At 31.4% G+C, this 25685-nt stretch overlaps 2 protein-coding genes across 2 annotated transcripts in view; both read left to right on the forward strand.

Annotated features, from left to right (window-relative positions):
• Positions 1–358: 358 nt before the first annotated feature.
• On the forward strand, positions 359–3458 carry LOC145933964 (uncharacterized). The gene is made up of 4 exons (XM_083034051.1): positions 359–901; positions 1295–1596; positions 1925–2461; positions 2759–3458. The coding sequence occupies exons 1-4, from the start codon at positions 650–652 to the stop codon at positions 3138–3140; spliced, it is 1473 nt and encodes a 490-aa protein (XP_082890177.1). The 5' UTR covers positions 359–649; the 3' UTR covers positions 3141–3458.
• Positions 3459–3838: 380 nt separating this feature from the next.
• LOC145933530 (putative serine protease K12H4.7) overlaps positions 3839–25685 on the forward strand; it is a 41712-nt gene continuing 19865 nt past the window's right edge. Inside the window, exons 1-5 of the mRNA XM_083033307.1 lie at positions 3839–4159; positions 4244–4425; positions 4510–4693; positions 4798–4846; positions 4910–5045. Of these exons, the coding sequence (XP_082889433.1) occupies positions 3959–4159; positions 4244–4425; positions 4510–4693; positions 4798–4846; positions 4910–5045 (752 nt within the window). The 5' untranslated portion in view covers positions 3839–3958. The remainder of the gene's footprint in view (positions 4160–4243; positions 4426–4509; positions 4694–4797; positions 4847–4909; positions 5046–25685) is intronic.

Raw genomic sequence — 25685 nt, forward strand, 5'->3', positions numbered from 1 at the left:
TTTTTTTTAAATTTGTAACATTACTGATGATGTTACAAGCAAAATAAGTTGGGCAAAATAAGTTTTATGAATAAATTCATGTTTACTTTGTAATTTATATCTTGTATTTATATATTTTAATGATTTCATACTTAGTTCGTAAATGATTATAGTGACTCCATCTTTTAATGAAATTGTAAACTACTACTTGTATTAGTTTTGCTGGTACTTTGCATCTTGTTCTTGTGTTAAGTCTATTTTTTGTATTTAAAATAATATGTAATATATATAGTAAATAATTAATAATATCAATATTTAAAACGTTTATACAAAAACGTTTATAATATCTCTCTTTAATTAAACTTGTAAAAAAAAAATATCTTTAATATACATGACTTAAACAAAACTTAATACTGCACAAAGCATCGGCATCACATAAATAGCATTGCATCTGCGATCAGATTTCATATAATTATTCTTTCGCTTCACAAGTTTGTATATCGACGATTAGGTCACATGTTGAAGCAATTGTCTGAAAATCAATATGGCGTTGGACATGTGTCGTTGTGTATACCGAGGTCAATAGCTGGTTGCTTTTCCACTTCGAGGCGAGTATTCTTGAGTGTTCGTCGTCGAGCATACTTGCTGATGTTGCTGAGGATGCGCGAAGATGGAGGAACGTCGCACGAGAAAACCTAGTCATAAGGAATGGCGTCGCATCGCGAAGAAGGAACGTCGCAGACGCATCCAACAAAGAGTCGCCCAGGAACGCGATGATAATGAGGAGAAGTTGAGGGCAGCACTGATGTGCAACAAGGAATACTTGAATTGGCGCGCCGAGCAGGAAAAGCAGGAGAAGGAGAAGGAAGTCCGTAAACAAGCGGAACAAGCGGAACAAAATAGACTTTGGTGGGAGGAAGAGGTAAATATAAATATAGTTGTCTTATAATTACATATTTTTTCAGAATTACAAGCTTCTTTAATGATTTCTAATCTTCTATGGCTTTTTTACGTGTGTAATATCTTAATAATTAAAATTTTATTAATATATATTTGGGGGGGAAAGGAAAAATATATTTCTAAAATCAATTTACATAAGAAGTTCTTTAATTATATATTTTCATGTATATGAAAAGTCAATTAGAATCATCGATTTTATGGTGATCGATATTAAAATAGGATTTATAGCTTAGTCATACAATTGGAAATTATTAATGTAAATGGCAGAAAATATTTTTTTTGTATGCAAGTTTGAAATGAACCCTTAATAACTTTTTAATTTATATAATTGATCTATTATTTTTTAATGATCTAGGTAAGAGTACAGAAAGAATGGCAAGTTCTTCAGGAACGAAAGGCGAAGGAGGAGCAGCAAAAACTCGAGCAGCAGATGAAGATTCATAAAGAATTAGAGATAAAGCAGCAAGCAATACGGAAGAAGAAAGAAGAAGAAAAACGAAAGCGCGAAGAGCAATTTCGAAAGCAGGAACAACTGCAGAAAGAAATTGATGATTACATCGATAATGGAATGAAAACACCCGAAGCTTTGCGAGAAGTCATCGACAATCAACCTAGCAAAGATATCTGTCCATTTTTTACAAAAACAGGTGTTTGCCGGTTAGTGTATAAATATAAATCATTATAATATAATAATATTATAATTATGTGATTTGTTAATATTCATAAAAATTCAAAATTCTGAATATATTGAAGCGATAAGAGATGCCTATTGCAATTTTATAAACCTTTTAAAAGTTTTTCACACTTAAAGTTGTTAAAAAAATTATTAAGTTATTTATGTTAAAATAAATTAGAATTTAAACTAACTTTAATTAAAATAAATTAAAATTTAATTAGAATTATATTATGTTTAATTTAAAATTCAAATTAAATACTTTTATTTTCTTTAATTTACAAATCTATATTTAATTCTCATTGCTTTCAGATACGGAGATGTATGCTCGAAGAATCATCGTAGAGTCTTTCTGAGTAAGGTGATCCTTATACCCGGATTCTACTCACATTTCTCGCTCGAGAAAAATTCGGCAGAATATGATACCGACGTTGCCCTCGAATTCGAAAGTTCAGAGACTTGGAATCACTTTCGCGAATTCTATAAGGATGTGATAAGCGAGCTAGAATCATTTGGCAGAATTAAAACGCTCAAGTGTTGCTGCAACATTGAAATTCATTTGCGTGGCAATCTGTACGTCGAGTATTACACGGAAAGAGAGGCAGCCAGGGCTTGGAGAAATCTGAAGGGACGTTGGTACGCTGGCAAGCAGCTCAATTGCGAATTCGTCAATCTGGTGTCCTGGAGAAACGCTATCTGCGGGATGGCCAAGTGTCCAAAGGGCAGCAGAGCCTGCAATTTTCTTCACACCTTCAGAAATCCTCACGATAAGTACAACGTTAAGAGTCCACCTCGATGGGCACGAAGTATTTCTCAAGAATCGAATAACAGCAAGAGAAGCGAGCGCAGGTTAGTTGCTTATTTATTTATTAACTTAATAGTTATTTATTCCATATATATATATGAATATAATATTCTATACAATATTCAATTTTATCAAGATAAAATTTCTGTGTTCAGAATTTTTAATTTAATGTGATATAAAATAATAAATCGATAATAAAATAAAGTAAATTTAGAAGAAAAAGATATAAAAATCAGAGAATAGATATATAAAGATATATGTCTTAAATAAAAATTCAGGAAAGGGGGAAAGAAAGATAGCTTCCATTATTTATATATATATTTTTTAAATTTATTTACTAGTAATAAATCAAGATGGGAAGAATCCATTCGAGACGATAACGGGAAAGATCGAAATTGGAGATGGTCCGAGTCTCCCGAAATTGAGATAAATACTCGTTCGAAAGACTCAGAGAGGAAACGTTCTCATTCTACGGAGAGATCTCAAAGACCTTTACGCGATAAAAGTCATAGTCAGAGCGAAAAATCAAACATTAGAAGTTCTAAGAGCAGAACATCATCCGAAAAACGTCGATCAAGCCGTTCTAAGAGAGCCTACGATGACGAAGACAGTGATGAGGCAAAATCGGACGAGCACTCTTCCAAAAGGCATAAAAGAGAGTCTAAAAAAAAAAGAAGAAGTGATAGCGAAAATAGCCATGAAATTTCTAGAAGAAAGTATTGAAAACTTCAAAATCATAGATACGAAAGGAAGAAAGATGTAAGGGCGAATGATTTCTAAAAGCGATCCAAAGAAGAACTATAAAGTTGAAAACAGTGCTTTTAATATTGAAGATAATTTTATTAAGGTGACAAAGTATGTGAAAGCGACGATCAAATAAGTAAAGACAATTATTTTATTTTTAAGCTTAACTTATTGTCAGTGTCATACTATTATTTTATTTTCTGATTTTGATTGTAATTTCGATATAAAGACTGTTATTTTATTCTGTTTCTCTATTACTGTACAATATAAGTAAGATAACGTTTATGGTTAGGATATAAGTACAATATAAGTAAGATAACGTTTATGGTTAGGATATAAGTACAAATAGAAATATTAATAAATAAATCGACTGTGATAAATGACTTTTTATTGTCGGATTAATTATCTAAAATCTAAAACGATGACGGCAACAATAACAGATTAAACATTTTCGCTTAAGATATATTTTGCCTTAATCTGTGCATTTAATCGTAACACTCCTTATCGCGCGATAAAGATTCACATCCGTGTTTGTCGAACAATACGTTTTAATTGCTAACTCTCTCGGACATTCCGTACCCGCATCAGATTTCTTCAATCGCGATTATTTAATCAATGTATTATTTTCTATTTTATCGGCACAATAACGCCAAACGTTATCCGTCGTTGAAAGATATCGTATCGCTGATCACATAATTAAAGAAAATGGCAAATATTAATCAGTCTGATTTAGAACATCAATCTAGCGCGGCTTTGAAAGATACACTCGCGTTTTCTGTTCTATAATTAAACCAGTCATGATCGTGCTAAATGTTCTATTGCTCGTTTTGTGTTTGATTTATCCCTTCGTTAACGGGGTAGGTTTCCGTGGATTTACTTTTCAAGGATTGGAGGAGCCGAAACCATTAAAAAAAGATTCAGACAAAGACGTAATCGAGAGTTGGATTATCCAACCCCTCGATCATTTCAATTATCGCAACAATCGCTCCTGGTCAATGGTAATTATCGTCTTGATTTTCTTCCCTCCCCACTCCTTTAAAGTATATATATATATTTTTTTAAAATTAATATTTATAATATAGCGTTACCGAGAAAATTCCGTATTTCTGAAGAAAAATGGTCCTATTCTAATTATGATCGGTGGAGAATGGGAGATATCAAACGGATTTTTGCAAGGTGGATTGATGTACGAAATCGGAGCAAAATATGGCGCATTGATGTATTACACCGAGCATCGATATTATGGAAAGAGCGAGCCAACAAAGTATATAATCTAATATAGCTTCTCTATTGTCCAAATTTTTATAACATAGTCTTTTGAAATTAATATTGTATGAAATAAATTTAGAGACATCAGTACAGAAAACTTGCAATACTTAAACGTCGATCAGGCACTCGCCGATCTCGCTTATTTCATCGAAACGAAAAAGAAGGAGAAAAATTTAGAAAAAGGCACCGTGATAGTATTCGGTGGTTCTTATGCTGGAAACATGGCTGCATGGGCACGACTCAAATATCCTCATCTTATCCAGGTATTATATTCTTGTATATTATAAATATATATATATATATATATCTATATATATATATATTATTATTTTAAGAAATCAAATAAAGAGACAAATATTTTCAATAGGGTGCTCTAGCCAGTAGTGCTCCAATTTATGCGAAGGCTGATTTCTACGGTAAATTATATGTAATTACTAAATATTTTTTATGAATATTATTAAAGAAGACTTATTTCTTAGAATACTATGAAGTCGTGACGAAATCACTCGGCAAATACAGCCAAAAATGCGTTGAAGACGTAAAAATTGCATTTGACTTAGTGGAGGAATTGTTAATCACACGAGGTGGTCCTGACAAGCTTAAACTTTATTTCAAGTAAGATAAAATATAGAAATTCACAAACAATTTGATAAAATTTTAAGAGTAATAAAATCTATATATAAAAAAGGCATGTTAAATCAATTCTCGAATGTATCGCAGTGCACTCGAATGTATCGAAGTCATCTCGAAAGTCTCGAAGTGTATTGTTGCAGACAATGTAATGTAAAATACATGAAAGATTAATTTTTGGCTCATTTTAAATATTGAAAATTAAAATTTTTAAACCGCGGATCACATACGGCGCGGATTCATTTTACGTATATTAGATCAAAAAGTTTGTACGCTGGTATGCTGATGGTACCATCATAATGTGCATATAATGTACAGTTGAAATATATACAAGATTAATTTTTGGCTCTCTTTAAACAATTGAAAATTTAAATTTTTATACCTCAAAATCTATACGGCGCACAATTATATTACGTGTATTATACCAAAAAGTTTGTACGCTGATATGCTGATGGTACCATCATAATGTGCATATAATGTACAGTTGAAATATATACAAGATTAATTTTTGGCTCGCTTTAAACAATTGAAAATTAAAATTTTTAAATCGCGGATCCCATACGGCGCGGAATCATTTTACGTATAATAGATCAAAAAGTTTGTACGCTGGTATGATGATGGTACCATCATAATGTGCAGTCAATGTAATGTTAAAATATTTGGAAGAATAATTTTTGGCTCTCTTTAAACTATTGAAAATTTAAATTTTTATACCTCAAAACCTATACGGCGCACAATTATATTACGTGTATTATACCAAAAAGTTTGTACGCTGGTATGCTGATAGTACCATCATAATGTGCATATAATGTACAGTTGAAATATATACAAGATGAATTTTTGGCTCGCTTTAAACAATTGAAAACTTAAATTTTTATACCGCGGATCCCATGCGGCGCGGATTCATTTTACGTATATTAGATCAAAAAGTTTGTACGCTGGTATGCTGATGGTACCATCATAATGTGCAGTAATTGTAATGTTAAAATATATGGAAGAATAATTTTTGCCTCGCTTTAAATAATTGATAATTAAAATTTTTAAACCGCGGATCCCATACGGCGCGGATTCATTTTACGTATTTTAGATTAAAAAATTTGTACGCTGGTATGCTGATGGTACCATCATAATGTGCATATAATGTACAATTGAAATATATACAAGATTAATTTTTGGCTCGCTTTAAACAATTGAAAACTTAAATTTTTATACCGCGGATCCCATACGGCGCGGATTCATTTTACGTATATTAGATCAAAAAGTTTGTACGCTGGTATGCTGATGGTACCATCATAATGTGCAGTCAATGTAATGTTAAAATATATGGAAGAATAATTTTTGGCTCTCTTTAAACTATTGAAAATTTAAATTTTTATACCTCAAAACCTATACGGCGCACAATTATATTACGTGTATTATAACAAAAAGTTTGTACGCTGGTATGCTGATAGTACCATCATAATGTGCATATAATGTACAGTTGAAATATATACAAGATGAATTTTTGGCTCGCTTTAAACAATTGAAAACTTAAATTTTTATACCGCGGATCCCATACGGCGCGGATTCATTTTTCGTATATTAGATCAAAAAGTTTGTACGCTGGTATGCTGATGGTACCATCATAATGTGCAGTAATTGTAATGTTAAAATATATGGAAGAATAATTTTTGGCTCGCTTTAAACAATTGATAATTAAAATTTTTAAACCGCGGATCCCATACGGCGCGGATTAATTTTACGTATATTAGATTTAAAGTTTGTACGCTGGTATGCTGATGGTACCATTATAATGTGCATATAATGTACAGTTGAAATATATACAAGATTAATTTTTGGCTCGATTTAAACAATTGAAAACTTAAATTTTTATACCGCGGATCCCATACGGCGCGGATTCATTTTACGTATATTAGATCAGAAAGTTTGTACGCTGGTATGCCGATGGTACCATCATAATGTGCAGTCAATGTAATGTTAAAATATATGGAAGAATAATTTTTGGCTCGCTTTAAACAATTGATAATTAAAATTTTTAAACCGCGGATCCCATACGGCGCGGATTAATTTTACGTATATTAGATTAAAAAGTTTGTACGCTGGTATGCTGATGGTAGCATTATAATGTGCATATAATGTACAGTTGAAATATATACAAGATTAATTTTTGGCTCGCTTTAAACAATTGAAAATTTAAATTTTTATACCTCAAAATCTATACGGCGCACAATTATATTACGTGTATTATACCAAAAAGTTTGTACGCTGATATGCTGATGGTACCATCATAATGTGCATATAATGTACAGTTGAAATATATACAAGATGAATTTTTGGCTCGCTTTAAACAATTGAAAACTTAAATTTTTATACCGTGGATCCCATACGGCGCGGATTCATTTTACGTATATTAGATCAAAAAGTTTGTACGCTGGAATGCTGATGGTACCATCATAATGTGCAGTCAATGTAATGTTAAAATATATGGAAGAATAATTTTTGGCTCGCTTTAAACAATTGATAATTAAAATTTTTAAACTGCGGATCCCATACGGCGCGGATACATTTTACGTATTTTAGATTAAAAAGTTTGTACGCTGGTATGCTGATGGTACCATCATAATGTGCAGTCAATGTAATGTTAAAATATATGGAAGAATAATTTTTGGCTCGCTTTAAACAATTGATAATTAAAATTTTTAAACTGAGGATCCCATACGGCGCGGATTCATTTTACGTATTTTTGATTAAAAAGTTTGTACGCTGGTATGCTGATGGTACCATCATAATGTGCAGTCAATGTAATGTTAAAATATATGGAAGAATAATTTTTGGCTCGCTTTAAACAATTGATAATTAAAATTTTTAAACTGCGGATCCCATACGGCGCGGATACATTTTACGTATTTTAGATTAAAAAGTTTGTACGCTGGTATGCTGATGGTACCATCATAATGTGCAGTTAATGTAATGTTAAAATATATGGAAGAATAATTTTTGGCTCGCTTTAAACAATTGATAATTAAAATTTTTAAACTGAGGATCCCATACGGCGCGGATTCATTTTACGTATTTTAGATTAAAAAGTTTGTACGCTGGTATGCTGATGGTACCATCATAATGTGCATATAATGTACAGTTGAAATATATACAAGATTAATTTTTGGCTCGCTTTAAACAATTAAAAATTTTAATTTTTATACCTCAAAATCTCTACGGCGCACAATTATATTACGTGTATTATACCAAAAAGTTTGTACGCTGGTATGCTGATGGTACCATCATAATGTGCATATAATGTACAGTTGAAATATATACAAGATGAATTTTTGGCTCGCTTTAAACAATTGAAAACTTAAATTTTTATACCGCGGATCCCATACGGCACGGATTCATTTTACGTATATTAGATCAAAAAGTTTGTACGCTGTGATGCTGATGGTACCATCATAATGTGCAGTCAATGTAATGTTAAAATATATGGAAGAATAATTTTTGGCTCGCTTTAAACAATTGAAAACTTAAATTTTTATACCGCGGATCCCATACGGCGCGGATTCATTTTACGTATATTAGATCAAAAAGTTTGTACGCTGGAATGCTGATGGTACCATCATAATGTGCAGTCAATGTAATGTTAAAATATATGGAAGAATAATTTTTGGCTCTCTTTAAACTATTGAAAATTTAAATTTTTATACCTCAAAACCTATACGGCGCACAATTATATTACGTGTATTATACCAAAAAGTTTGTACGCTGGTATGCTGATGGTTCCATCTTAATGTGCATATAATGTACAGTTGAAATATATACAAGATTAATTTTTGGCTCGCTTTAAACAATTGAAGATTAAAATTTTTAAACCGCGGATCCCATACGGCGCGGTTTCATTTTACGTATATTAGATCAAAAAGTTTGTACGCTGGTATACTGATGGTACCATCATAATGTGCATATAATGTACAGTTGAAATATATACAAGAGTAATTTTTGGCTCGCTTTAAACAATTGAAAATTTAAATTTTTATACCTCAAAATCTATACGGCGCACAATTATATTACGTGTATTATACCAAAAAGTTTGTACGCTGATATGCTGATGGTACCATCATAATGTGCATATAATGTACAGTTGAAATATATACAAGATTAATTTTTGGCTCGCTTTAAACAATTGAAAATTAAAATTTTTAAACCGCGGATCCCATACGGCGCGGATTCATTTTACGTATATTAGATCAAAAAGTTTGTACGCTGGTATACTGATGGTACCATCATAATGTGCATATAATGTACAGTTGAAGTATATACAAGATTAATTTTTGGCTCGCTTTAAACAATTGAAAATTTAAATTTTTAAACCGCGGATCCCATACGGCGCGGATTCATTTTACGTATATTAGATTAAAAAGTTTGTACGCTGGTATGCTGATGGTAGCATTATAATGTGCATATAATGTACAGTTGAAATATATACTAGATTAATTTTTGGCTCGCTTTAGACAATTGAAAATTTAAATTTTTATACCTCAAAATCTATACGGCGCACAATTATATTACGTGTATTATACCAAAAAGTTTGTACGCTGATATGCTGATGGTACCATCATAATGTGCATATAATGTACAGTTGAAATATATACAAGATTAATTTTTGGCTCGCTTTAAACAATTGAAAATTAAAATTTTTATACCGCGGATCCCATACGGCGCGGATTAATTTTACGAATATTAGATTAAAAAGTTTGTACGCTGGTATGCTGATGGTACCATCATAATGTGCATATAATGTACAGTTGAAATATATACAAGATTAATTTTTGGCTCTCTTTAAACAATTGAAAACTTAAATTTTTATAACGCGGATCCCATACGGCGCGGATTCATTTTACGTATATTAGATCAAAAAGTTTGTACGCTGGTATGCCGATGGTACCATCATAATGTGCAGTCAATGTAATGTTAAAATATATGGAAGAATAATTTTTGGCTCGCTTTAAACAATTGATAATTAAAATTTTTAAACCGCGGATCCCATACGGCGCGGATTAATTTTACGTATATTAGATTAAAAAGTTTGTACGCTGGTATGCTGATGGTAGCATTATAATGTGCATATAATGTACAGTTGAAATATATACAAGATTAATTTTTGGCTCTCTTTAAACAATTGAAAATTTAAATTATTATACCTCAAAATCTATACGGCGCACAATTATATTACGTGTATTATACCAAAAGGTTTGTACGCTGATATGCTGATGGTACCATCATAATGTGCATATAATGTACAGTTGAAATATATACAAGATTAATTTTTGGCTCGCTTTAAACAATTGAAAATTAAAATTTTTAAACCGCGGATCCCATACGGCGCGGATTCATTTTACGTATATTAGATCAAAAAGTTTGTACGCTGGTATACTGATGGTACCATCATAATGTGCATATAATGTACAGTTGAAATATATACAAGATTAATTTTTGGCTCGCTTTAAACAATTGAAAATTTAAATTTTTAAACCGCGGATCCCATACGGCGCGGATTCATTTTACGTATATTAGATCAAAAATTTTGTACGCTGGTATACTGATGGTACCATCATAATGTGCATATAATGTACAGTTGAAATATATACAAGATTAATTTTTGGCTCGCTTTAAACAATTGAAAATTAAAATTTTTAAACCGCGGTTCCCATACGGCGCGGATTCATTTAACGTATATTAGATCAAAAAGTTTGTACGCTGGAATGCTGATGGTACCATCATAATGTGCAGTCAATGTAATGTTAAAATATATGGAAGAATAATTTTTGGCTCGCTTTAAACAATTGATAATTAAAATTTTTAAACCGCGGATCCCATACGGCGCGGTTTCATTTTACGTATATTAGATCAAAAAGTTTGTACGCTGGTATACTGATGGTACCATCATAATGTGCATATAATGTACAGTTGAAATATATACAAGAGTAATTTTTGGCTCGCTTTAAACAATTGAAAACTTAAATTTTTATACCGCTGATCCCATACGGCGCGGATTCATTTTACGGATATTTGATCAAAAAGTTTGTACGCTGGGATGCTGATGGTACCATCATAATGTGCAGTCAATGTAATGTTAAAATATATGGAAGAATAATTTTGGCTCGCTTTAAACAATTGATAATTAAAATTTTTTAACCGCGGATCCCATACGGCGCGGATTTATCTTACGTATTTTAGATTAAAAAGTTTGTACGCTGGTATGCTGATGGTACCATCATAATGTGCATATAATGTACAGTTGAAATATATACAAGATTAATTTTTGGCTCGCTTTAAACAATTGAAAATTTAAATTTTTATACCTCAAAATCTATACGGCGCACAATTATATTACGTGTATTATACCAAAAAGTTTGTACGCTGATATGCTGATGGTACCATCATAATGTGCATATAATGTACAGTTGAAATATATACAAGATTAATTTTTGGCTCGCTTTAAACAATTGAAAATTAAAATTTTTAAACCGCGGATCCCATACGGCGCGGATTCATTTTACGTATATTAGATCAAAAAGTTTGTACGCTGGTATACTGATGGTACCATCATAATGTGCATATAATGTACAGTTGAAGTATATACAAGATTAATTTTTGGCTCGCTTTAAACAATTGAAAATTTAAATTTTTAATCCGCGGATCCCATACGGCGCGGATTCATTTTACGTATATTAGATTAAAAAGTTTGTACGCTGGTATGCTGATGGTAGCATTATAATGTGCATATAATGTACAGTTGAAATATATACAAGATTAATTTTTGGCTCGCTTTAAACAATTGAAAATTTAAATTTTTATACCTCAAAATCTATACGGCGCACAATTATATTACGTGTATTATACCAAAAAGTTTGTACGCTGATATGCTGATGGTACCATCATAATGTGCATATAATGTACAGTTGAAATATATACAAGATTAATTTTTGGCTCGCTTTAAACAATTGAAAATTAAAATTTTTAAACAGCGGTTCCCATACGGCGCGGATTCATTTAACGTATATTAGTTCAAAAAGTTTGTACGCTGGAATGCTGATGGTACCATCATAATGTGCAGTCAATGTAATGTTAAAATATATGGAAGAATAATTTTTGGCTCGCTTTAAACAATTGATAATTAAAATTTTTAAACCGCGGATCCCATACGGCGCGGATTCATTTTACGTATATTAGATTAAAAAGTTTGTACGCTGGTATGCTGATGGTACCATCATAATGTGCAGTCAATGTAATGTTAAAATATATGGAAGAATAATTTTTGGCTCTCTTTAAACTATTGAAAATTTAAATTTTTATACCTCAAAACCTATACGGCGCACAATTATATTACGTGTATTATACCAAAAAGTTTGTACGCTGGTATGCTGATGGTACCATCATAATGTGCATATAATGTACAGTTGAAATATAAACAAGATTAATTTTTGGCTCGCTTTAAACAATTGAAAACTTAAATTTTTATACCGCGGATCCCATACGGCTCGGAATCATTTTACGTATATTAGATTAAAAAGATTGTACGCTGGAATGCTGATGGTACCATCATAATGTGCAGTCAATGTAATGTTAAAATATATGGAAGAATAATTTTTGGCTCTCTTTAAACTATTGAAAATTTAAATTTTTATACCTCAAAACCTATACGGCGCACAATTATATTACGTGTATTATACCAAAAAGTTTGTACGCTGGTATGCTGATGGTACCATCATAATGTGCATATAATGTACAGTTGAAATATATACAAGATGAATTTTTGGCTCGCTTTAAACAATTGAAAACTTAAATTTTTATACCGCGGATCCCATACGGCGCGGATTCATTTTACGTATATTAGATCAAAAAGTTTGTACGCTGGAATGCTGATGGTACCATCATAATGTGCAGTCAATGTAATGTTAAAATATATGGAATAATAATTTTTGGCTCGCTTTAAACAATTGATAATTAAAATTTTTAAACTGCGGATCCCATACGGCGCGGATTCATTTTACGTATTTTAGATTAAAAAGTTTGTACGCTGGTATGCTGATGGTACCATCATAATGTGCATATAATGTACAGTTGAAATATATACAAGATTAATTTTTGGCTCGCTTTAAACAATTAAAAATTTTAATTTTTATACCTCAAAATCTCTACGGCGCACAATTATATTACGTGTATTATACCAAAAAGGTTGTACGCTGGTATGCTGATGGTACCATCATAATGTGCATATAATGTACAGTTGAAATATATACAAGATGAATTTTTGGCTCGCTTTAAACAATTGAAAACTTAAATTTTTATACCGCGGATCCCATACGGCGCGGATTCATTTTACGTATATTAGATCAAAAAGTTTGTACGCTGTGATGCTGATGGTACCATCATAATGTGCAGTCAATGTAATGTTAAAATATATGGAAGAATAATTTTTGGCTCGCTTTAAACAATTGAAAACTTAAATTTTTATACCGCGGATCCCATACGGCGCGGATTCATTTTACGTATATTAGATCAAAAAGTTTGTACGCTGGAATGCTGATGGTACCATCATAATGTGCAGTCAATGTAATGTTAAAATATTTGGAAGAATAATTTTTGGCTCTCTTTAAACTATTGAAAATTTAAATTTTTATACCTCAAAACCTATACGGCGCACAATTATATTACGTGTATTATACCAAAAAGTTTGTACGCTGGTATGCTGATAGTACCATCATAATGTGCATATAATGTACAGTTGAAATATATACAAGATGAATTTTTGGCTCGCTTTAAACAATTGAAAACTTAAATTTTTATACCGCGGATCCCATGCGGCGCGGATTCATTTTACGTATATTAGATCAAAAAGTTTGTACGCTGGTATGCTGATGGTACCATCATAATGTGCAGTAATTGTAATGTTAAAATATATGGAAGAATAATTTTTGCCTCGCTTTAAATAATTGATAATTAAAATTTTTAAACCGCGGATCCCATACGGCGCGGATTCATTTTACGTATTTTAGATTAAAAAATTTGTACGCTGGTATGCTGATGGTACCATCATAATGTGCATATAATGTACAATTGAAATATATACAAGATTAATTTTTGGCTCGCTTTAAACAATTGAAAACTTAAATTTTTATACCGCGGATCCCATACGGCGCGGATTCATTTTACGTATATTAGATCAAAAAGTTTGTACGCTGGTATGCTGATGGTACCATCATAATGTGCAGTCAATGTAATGTTAAAATATATGGAAGAATAATTTTTGGCTCTCTTTAAACTATTGAAAATTTAAATTTTTATACCTCAAAACCTATACGGCGCACAATTATATTACGTGTATTATAACAAAAAGTTTGTACGCTGGTATGCTGATAGTACCATCATAATGTGCATATAATGTACAGTTGAAATATATACAAGAGTAATTTTTGGCTCGCTTTAAACAATTGAAAACTTAAATTTTTATACCGCTGATCCCATACGGCGCGGATTCATTTTACGGATATTTGATCAAAAAGTTTGTACGCTGGGATGCTGATGGTACCATCATAATGTGCAGTCAATGTAATGTTAAAATATATGGAAGAATAATTTTGGCTCGCTTTAAACAATTGATAATTAAAATTTTTTAACCGCGGATCCCATACGGCGCGGATTTATCTTACGTATTTTAGATTAAAAAGTTTGTACGCTGGTATGCTGATGGTACCATCATAATGTGCATATAATGTACAGTTGAAATATATACAAGATTAATTTTTGGCTCGCTTTAAACAATTGAAAATTTAAATTTTTATACCTCAAAATCTATACGGCGCACAATTATATTACGTGTATTATACCAAAAAGTTTGTACGCTGATATGCTGATGGTACCATCATAATGTGCATATAATGTACAGTTGAAATATATACAAGATTAATTTTTGGCTCGCTTTAAACAATTGAAAATTAAAATTTTTAAACCGCGGATCCCATACGGCGCGGATTCATTTTACGTATATTAGATCAAAAAGTTTGTACGCTGGTATACTGATGGTACCATCATAATGTGCATATAATGTACAGTTGAAGTATATACAAGATTAATTTTTGGCTCGCTTTAAACAATTGAAAATTTAAATTTTTAATCCGCGGATCCCATACGGCGCGGATTCATTTTACGTATATTAGATTAAAAAGTTTGTACGCTGGTATGCTGATGGTAGCATTATAATGTGCATATAATGTACAGTTGAAATATATACAAGATTAATTTTTGGCTCGCTTTAAACAATTGAAAATTTAAATTTTTATACCTCAAAATCTATACGGCGCACAATTATATTACGTGTATTATACCAAAAAGTTTGTACGCTGATATGCTGATGGTACCATCATAATGTGCATATAATGTACAGTTGAAATATATACAAGATTAATTTTTGGCTCGCTTTAAACAATTGAAAATTAAAATTTTTAAACAGCGGTTCCCATACGGCGCGGATTCATTTAACGTATATTAGTTCAAAAAGTTTGTACGCTGGAATGCTGATGGTACCATCATAATGTGCAGTCAATGTAATGTTAAAATATATGGAAGAATAATTTTTGGCTCGCTTTAAACAATTGATAATTAAAATTTTTAAACCGCGGATCCCATACGGCGCGGATTCATTTTACGTATATTAGATTAAAAAGTTTGTACGCTGGTATGCTGATGGTACCATCATAATGTGCAGTCAATGTAATGTTAAAATATATGGAAGAATAATTTTTGGCTCTCTTTAAACTATTGAAAATTTAAATTTTTATACCTCAAAACCTATACGGCGCACAATTATATTACGTGTATTATACCAAAAAGTTTGTACGCTGGTATGCTGATGGTACCATCATAATGTGCATATAATGTACAGTTGAAATATAAACAAGATTAATTTTTGGCTCGCTTTAAACAATTGAAAACTTAAATTTTTATACCGCGGATCCCATACGGCTCGGAATCATTTTACGTATATTAGATTAAAAAGATTGTACGCTGGAATGCTGATGGTACCATCATAATGTGCAGTCAATGTAATGTTAAAATATATGGAAGAATAATTTTTGGCTCTCTTTAAACTATTGAAAATTTAAATTTTTATACCTCAAAACCTATACGGCGCACAATTATATTACGTGTATTATACCAAAAAGTTTGTACGCTGGTATGCTGATGGTACCATCATAATGTGCATATAATGTACAGTTGAAATATATACAAGATGAATTTTTGGCTCGCTTTAAACAATTGAAAACTTAAATTTTTATACCGCGGATCCCATACGGCGCGGATTCATTTTACGTATATTAGATCAAAAAGTTTGTACGCTGGAATGCTGATGGTACCATCATAATGTGCAGTCAATGTAATGTTAAAATATATGGAATAATAATTTTTGGCTCGCTTTAAACAATTGATAATTAAAATTTTTAAACTGCGGATCCCATACGGCGCGGATTCATTTTACGTATTTTAGATTAAAAAGTTTGTACGCTGGTATGCTGATGGTACCATCATAATGTGCATATAATGTACAGTTGAAATATATACAAGATTAATTTTTGGCTCGCTTTAAACAATTAAAAATTTTAATTTTTATACCTCAAAATCTCTACGGCGCACAATTATATTACGTGTATTATACCAAAAAGTTTGTACGCTGGTATGCTGATGGTACCATCATAATGTGCATATAATGTACAGTTGAAATATATACAAGATGAATTTTTGGCTCGCTTTAAACAATTGAAAACTTAAATTTTTATACCGCGGATCCCATACGGCGCGGATTCATTTTACGTATATTAGATCAAAAAGTTTGTACGCTGTGATGCTGATGGTACCATCATAATGTGCAGTCAATGTAATGTTAAAATATATGGAAGAATAATTTTTGGCTCGCTTTAAACAATTGAAAACTTAAATTTTTATACCGCGGATCCCATACGGCGCGGATTCATTTTACGTATATTAGATCAAAAAGTTTGTACGCTGGAATGCTGATGGTACCATCATAATGTGCAGTCAATGTAATGTTAAAATATATGGAAGAGTAATTTTTGGCTCTCTTTAAACTATTGAAAATTTAAATTTTTATACCTCAAAACCTATACGGCGCACAATTATATTACGTGTATTATACCAAAAAGTTTGTACGCTGGTATGCTGATGGTTCCATCTTAATGTGCATATAATGTACAGTTGAAATATATGCAAGATTAATTTTTGGCTCGCTTTAAACAATTGAAGATTAAAATTTTTAAACCGCGGATCCCATACGGCGCGGTTTCATTTTACGTATATTAGATCAAAAAGTTTGTACGCTGGTATACTGATGGTACCATCATAATGTGCATATAATGTACAGTTGAAATATATACAAGAGTAATATTTGGCTCGCTTTAAACAATTGAAAACTTAAATTTTTATACCGCTGATCCCATACGGCGCGGATTCATTTTACGTATATTAGATCAAAAAGTTTGTACGCTGGAATGCTGATGGTACCATCATAATGTGCAGTCAATGTAATGTTAAAATATATGGAAGAATAATTTTTGGCTCGCTTTAAACAATTGATAATTAAAATTTTTTAACCGCGGATCCCATACGGCGCGGATTTATCTTACGTATTTTAAATTAAAAAGTTTGTACGCTGGTATGCTGATGGTACCATCATAATGTGCATATAATGTACAGTTGAAATATATACAAGATTAATTTTTGGCTCGCTTTAAACAATTGAAAATTTAAATTTTTATACCTCAAAATCTATACGGCGCACAATTATATTACGTGTATTATACCAAAAAGTTTGTACGCTGATATGCTGATGGTACCATCATAATGTGCATATAATGTACAGTTGAAATATATACAAGATTAATTTTTGGCTCGCTTTAAACAATTGAAAATTAAAATTTTTAAACCGCGGATCCCATACGGCGCGGATTCATTTTACGTATATTAGATCAAAAAGTTTGTACGCTGGTATACTGATGGTACCATCATAATGTGCATATAATGTACAGTTGAAATATATACAAGATTAATTTTTGGCTCGCTTTAAACAATTGAAAATTTAAATTTTTAAACCGCGGATCCCATACGGCGCGGATTCATTTTACGTATATTAGATCAAAAATTTTGTACGCTGGTATACTGATGGTACCATCATAATGTGCATATAATGTACAGTTGAAATATATACAAGATTAATTTTTGGCTCGCTTTAAACAATTGAAAATTAAAATTTTTAAACCGCGGTTCCCATACGGCGCGGATTCATTTAACGTATATTAGATCAAAAAGTTTGTACGCTGGAATGCTGATGGTACCATCATAATGTGCAGTCAATGTAATGTTAAAATATATGGAAGAATAATTTTTGGCTCTCTTTAAACTATTGAAAATTTAATTTTTTATACCTCAAAACCTATACGGCGCACAATTATATTACGTGTATTATACCAAAAAGTTTGTACGCTGGTATGCTGATGGTACCATCATAATGTGCATATAATGTACAGTTGAAATATATACAAGATGAATTTTTGGCTCGCTTTAAACAATTGAAAACTTAAATTTTTATACCGCGGATCCCATACGGCGCGGATTCATTTTACGTATATTAGATCAAAAATTTTGTACGCTGGTATACTGATGGTACCATGATAATGTGCATATAATGTACAGTTGAAATATATACAAGATTAATTTTTGGCTCGCTTTAATCAATTGAAAATTAAAATTTTTAAACAGCGGTTCCCATACGGCGCGGATTCATTTTACGTATATTAGATTAAAAAGTTTGTACGCTGGTATGCTGATGGTACCATCATAATGTGCAGTCAATGTAATGTTAAAATATATGGAAGAATAATTTTTGGCTCTCTTTAAACTTTTGAAAATTTAAATTTTTATACCTCAAAACCTATACGGCGCACAATTATATTACGTGTATTATACCAAAAAGTTTGTACGCTGGTATGCTGATGGTACCATCATAATGTGCATATAATGTACAGTTGAAATATATACAAGATTAATTTTTGGCTCGCCTTAAACAATTGAAAACTTAAATTTTTATACCGCGGATCCCATACGGCGCGGATTCATTTCACGTATATTAGATCAAAAAGTTTGTACGCTGGAATGCTGATGGTACCATCATAATGTGCAGTCAATGTAATGTTAAAATATATGGAATAATAATTTTTGGCTCGCTTTAAACAATTGATAATTAATATTTTTAAACTGCGGATCCCATACGGCGCGGATTCATTTTACGTATTTTAGATTAAAAAGTTTGTACGCTGGTATGCTGATGGTACCATCATAATGTGCATATAATGTACAGTTGAAATATATACAAGATTAATTTTTGGCTCGCTTTAAACAATTAAAAATTTTAATTTTTATACCTCAAAATCTATACGGCGCACAATTATATTACGTGTATTATACCAAAAAGTTTGTACGCTGGTATGCTGATGGTACCATCATAATGTGCATATAATGTACAGTTGAAATATATACAAGATGAATTTTTGGCTCGCTTTAAACAATTGAAAACTTAAATTTTTATACCGCGGATCCCATACGGCGCGGATTCATTTTACGTATATTAGATCAAAAAGTTTGTACGCTGTGATGCTGATGGTACCATCATAATGTGCAGTCAATGTAATGTTAAAATATATGGAAGAATAATTTTTGGCTCGCTTTAAACAATTGAAAACTTAAATTTTTATACCGCGGATCCCATACGGCGCGGATTCATTTTACGTATATTAGATCAAAAAGTTTGTACGCTGGAATGCTGATGGTACCATCATAATGTGCAGTCAATGTAATGTTAAAATATATGGAAGAATAATTTTTGGCTCTCTTTAAACTATTGAAAATTTAAATTTTTATACCTCAAAACCTATACGGCGCACTATTATATTACGTGTATTATACCAAAAAGTTTGTACGCTGGTATGCTGATGGTTCCATCTTAATGTGCATATAATGTACAGTTGAAATATATACAAGATTAATTTTTGGCTCGCTTTAAACAATTGAAGATTAAAATTTTTAAACCGCGGATCCCATACGGCGCGGTTTCATTTTACGTATATTAGATCAAAAAGTTTGTACGCTGGTATACTGATGGTACCATCATAATGTGCATATAATGTACAGTTGAAATATATACAAGAGTAATTTTTGGCTCGCTTTAAACAATTGAAAATTTAAATTTTTATACCTCAAAATCTATACGGCGCACAATTATATTACGTGTATTATACCAAAAAGTTTGTACGCTGATATACTGATGGTACCATCATAATGTGCATATAATGTACAGTTGAAATATATACAAGATTAATTTTTGGCTCGCTTTAAACAATTGAAAATTAAAATTTTTAAACCGCAGATCCCATACGGCGCGGATTCATTTTACGTATATTAGATCAAAAAGTTTGTACGCTGGTATACTGATGGTACCATCATAATGTGCATATAATGTACAGTTGAAGTATATACAAGATTAATTTTTGGCTCGCTTTAAACAATTGAAAATTTAAATTTTTAAACCGCGGATCCCATACGGCGCGGATTCATTTTACGTATATTAGATTAAAAAGTTTGTACGCTGGTATGCTGATGGTAGCATTATAATGTGCATATAATGTACAGTTGAAATATATACTAGATTAATTTTTGGCTCGCTTTAGACAATTGAAAATTTAAATTTTTATACCTCAAAATCTATACGGCGCACAATTATATTACGTGTATTATACCAAAAAGTTTGTACGCTGATATGCTGATGGTACCATCATAATGTGCATATAATGTACAGTTGAAATATATACAAGATTAATTTTTGGCTCGCTTTAAACAATTGAAAATTAAAATTTTTATACCGCGGATCCCATACGGCGCGGATTAATTTTACGAATATTAGATTAAAAAGTTTGTACGCTGGTATGCTGATGGTACCATCATAATGTGCATATAATGTACAGTTGAAATATATACAAGATTAATTTTTGGCTCTCTTTAAACAATTGAAAACTTAAATTTTTATAACGCGGATCCCATACGGCGCGGATTCATTTTACGTATATTAGATCAAAAAGTTTGTACGCTGGTATGCCGATGGTACCATCATAATGTGCAGTCAATGTAATGTTAAAATATATGGAAGAATAATTTTTGGCTCGCTTTAAACAATTGATAATTAAAATTTTTAAACCGCGGATCCCATACGGCGCGGATTAATTTTACGTATATTAGATTAAAAAGTTTGTACGCTGGTATGCTGATGGTAGCATTATAATGTGCATATAATGTACAGTTGAAATATATACAAGATTAATTTTTGGCTCTCTTTAAACAATTGAAAATTTAAATTATTATACCTCAAAATCTATACGGCGCACAATTATATTACGTGTATTATACCAAAAGGTTTGTACGCTGATATGCTGATGGTACCATCATAATGTGCATATAATGTACAGTTGAAATATATACAAGATTAATTTTTGGCTCGCTTTAAACAATTGAAAATTAAAATTTTTAAACCGCGGATCCCATACGGCGCGGATTCATTTTACGTATATTAGATCAAAAAGTTTGTACGCTGGTATACTGATGGTACCATCATAATGTGCATATAATGTACAGTTGAAATATATACAAGATTAATTTTTGGCTCGCTTTAAACAATTGAAAATTTAAATTTTTAAACCGCGGATCCCATACGGCGCGGATTCATTTTACGTATATTAGATAAAAAATTTTGTACGCTGGTATACTGATGGTACCATCATAATGTGCATATAATGTACAGTTGAAATATATACAAGATTAATTTTTGGCTCGCTTTAAACAATTGAAAATTAAAATTTTTAAACCGCGGTTCCCATACGGCGCGGATTCATTTAACGTATATTAGATCAAAAAGTTTGTACGCTGGAATGCTGATGGTACCATCATAATGTGCAGTCAATGTAATGTTAAAATATATGGAAGAATAATTTTTGGCTCTCTTTAAACTATTGAAAATTTAAATTTTTATACCTCAAAACCTATACGGCGCACAATTATATTACGTGTATTATACCAAAAAGTTTGTACGCTGGTATGCTGATGGTACCATCATAATGTGCATATAATGTACAGTTGAAATATATACAAGATGAATTTTTGGCTCGCTTTAAACAATTGAAAACTTAAATTTTTATACCGCGGATCCCATACGGCGCGGATTCATTTTACGTATATTAGATCAAAAATTTTGTACGCTGGTATACTGATGGTACCATGATAATGTGCATATAATGTACAGTTGAAATATATACAAGATTAATTTTTGGCTCGCTTTAAACAATTGAAAATTAAAATTTTTAAACAGCGGTTCCCATACGGCGCGGATTCATTTAACGTATATTAGATCAAACAGTTTGTACGCTGGAATGCTGATGGTACCATCATAATGTGCAGTCAATGTAATGTTAAAATATATGGAAGAATAATTTTTGGCTCGCTTTAAACAATTGATAATTAAAATTTTTAAACCGCGGATCCCATACGGCGCGGATTCATTTTACGTATATTAGATTAAAAAGTTTGTACGCTGGTATGCTGATGGTACCATCATAATGTGCAGTCAATGTAATGTTAAAATATATGGAAGAATAATTTTTGGCTCTCTTTAAACTATTGAAAATTTAAATTTTTATACCTCAAAACCTATACGGCGCACAATTATATTACGTGTATTATACCAAAAAGTTTGAACGCTGGTATGCTGATGGTACCATCATAATGTGCATATAATGTACAGTTGAAATATAAACAAGATTAATTTTTGGCTCGCTTTAAACAATTGAAAACTTAAATTTTTGTACCGCGGATCCCATACGACTCGGAATCATTTTACGTATATTAGATTAAAAAGATTGTACGCTGGAATGCTGATGGTACCATCATAATGTGCAGTCAATGTAATGTTAAAATAAATGGAAGAATAATTTTTGGCTCTCTTTAAACTATTGAAAATTTAAATTTTTATACCTCAAAACCTATACGGCGCACAATTATATTACGTGTATTATACCAAAAAGTTTGTACGCTGGTATGCTGATGGTACCATCATAATGTGCATATAATGTACAGTTGAAATATATACAAGATGAATTTTTGGCTCGCTTTAAACAATGGAAAACTTAAATTTTTATACCGCGGATCCCATACGGCGCGGATTCATTTTACGTATATTAGATCAAAAATTTTGTACGCTGGTATACTGATGGTACCATGATAATGTGCATATAATTTACAGTTGAAATATATACAAGATTAATTTTTGGCTCGCTTTAAACAATTGAAAATTAAAATTTTTAAACAGCGGTTCCCATACGGCGCGGATTCATTTAACGTATATTAGATCAAAAAGTTTGTACGCTGGAATGCTGATGGTACCATCATAATGTGCAGTCAATGTAATGTTAAAATATATGGAAGAATAATTTTTGGCTCGCTTTAAACAATTGATAATTAAAATTTTTAAACCGCGGATCCCATACGGCGCGGATTCATTTTACGTATATTAGATTTAAAAGTTTGTACGCAGGTATGCTGATGGTACCATCATAATGTGCAGTCAATGTAATGTTAAAATAAATGGAAGAATAATTTTTGGCTCTCTTTAAACTATTGAAAATTTAAATTTTTATACCTCAAAACCTATACGGCGCACAATTATATTACGTGTAATATACCAAAAAGTTTGTACGCTGGTATGCTGATGGTACCATCATAATGTGCATATAATGTACAGTTGAAATATATACAAGATTAATTTTTGGCTCGCTTTAAACAATTGAAAACTTAAATTTTTATACCGCGGATCCCATACGGCGCGGATTCATTTTACGTATATTAGATCAAAAAGTTTGTACGCTAGAATGCTGATGGTACCATCATAATGTGCAGTCAATGTAATGTTAAAATATATGAAAGAATAATTTTTGGCTCGCTTTAAACAATTGATAATTAAAATTTTTAAACCGCGGATCCCATACGGCGCGGATTAATTTTACGTATATTAGATTTAAAGTTTGTACGCTGGTATGCTGATGGTACCATTATAATGTGCATATAATGTACAGTTGAAATATATACAAGATTAATTTTTGGCTCGATTTAAACAATTGAAAACTTAAATTTTTATACCGCGGATCCCATACGGCGCGGATTCATTTTACGTATATTAGATCAGAAAGTTTGTACGCTGGTATGCCGATGGTACCATCATAATGTGCAGTCAATGTAATGTTAAAATATATGGAAGAATAATTTTTGGCTCGCTTTAAACAATTGATAATTAAAATTTTTAAACCGCGGATCCCATACGGCGCGGATTAATTTTACGTATATTAGATTAAAAAGTTTGTACGCTGGTATGCTGATGGTAGCATTATAATGTGCATATAATGTACAGTTGAAATATATACAAGATTAATTTTTGGCTCGCTTTAAACAATTGAAAATTTAAATTTTTATACCTCAAAATCTATACGGCGCACAATTATATTACGTGTATTATACCAAAAAGTTTGTACGCTGATATGCTGATGGTACCATCATAATGTGCATATAATGTACAGTTGAAATATATACAAGATGAATTTTTGGCTCGCTTTAAACAATTGAAAACTTAAATTTTTATACCGTGGATCCCATACGGCGCGGATTCATTTTACGTATATTAGATCAAAAAGTTTGTACGCTGGAATGCTGATGGTACCATCATAATGTGCAGTCAATGTAATGTTAAAATATATGGAAGAATAATTTTTGGCTCGCTTTAAACAATTGATAATTAAAATTTTTAAACTGCGGATCCCATACGGCGCGGATACATTTTACGTATTTTAGATTAAAAAGTTTGTACGCTGGTATGCTGATGGTACCATCATAATGTGCAGTCAATGTAATGTTAAAATATATGGAAGAATAATTTTTGGCTCGCTTTAAACAATTGATAATTAAAATTTTTAAACTGAGGATCCCATACGGCGCGGATTCATTTTACGTATTTTAGATTAAAAAGTTTGTACGCTGGTATGCTGATGGTACCATCATAATGTGCATATAATGTACAGTTGAAATATATACAAGATTAATTTTTGGCTCGCTTTAAACAATTAAAAATTTTAATTTTTATACCTCAAAATCTCTACGGCGCACAATTATATTACGTGTATTATACCAAAAAGTTTGTACGCTGGTATGCTGATGGTACCATCATAATGTGCATATAATGTACAGTTGAAATATATACAAGATGAATTTTTGGCTCGCTTTAAACAATTGAAAACTTAAATTTTTATACCGCGGATCCCATACGGCACGGATTCATTTTACGTATATTAGATCAAAAAGTTTGTACGCTGTGATGCTGATGGTACCATCATAATGTGCAGTCAATGTAATGTTAAAATATATGGAAGAATAATTTTTGGCTCGCTTTAAACAATTGAAAACTTAAATTTT

This window comes from Prenolepis imparis, unplaced genomic scaffold (genome assembly GCF_030444845.1).
Source record: "Prenolepis imparis isolate NDT839.2.m4 unplaced genomic scaffold, iyPreImpa1.0 SCAF_3, whole genome shotgun sequence".
In the NCBI taxonomy this organism is placed as follows: Eukaryota; Metazoa; Arthropoda; class Insecta; order Hymenoptera; family Formicidae; genus Prenolepis; species Prenolepis imparis.

Bases quoted from the DNA above. Each gene is read 5' to 3' on its own strand.
- LOC145933964 (XM_083034051.1), top strand. From the start codon at position 650: ATGGAGGAACGTCGCACGAGAAAACCTAGTCATAAGGAATGGCGTCGC. The intron at 902-1,294 runs GTAAATATAAAT...TTAATGATCTAG, and splicing joins GACTTTGGTGGGAGGAAGAG to GTAAGAGTACAGAAAGAATG. The intron at 2,462-2,758 runs GTTAGTTGCTTA...TTTATTTACTAG, and splicing joins AGCAAGAGAAGCGAGCGCAG to TAATAAATCAAGATGGGAAG.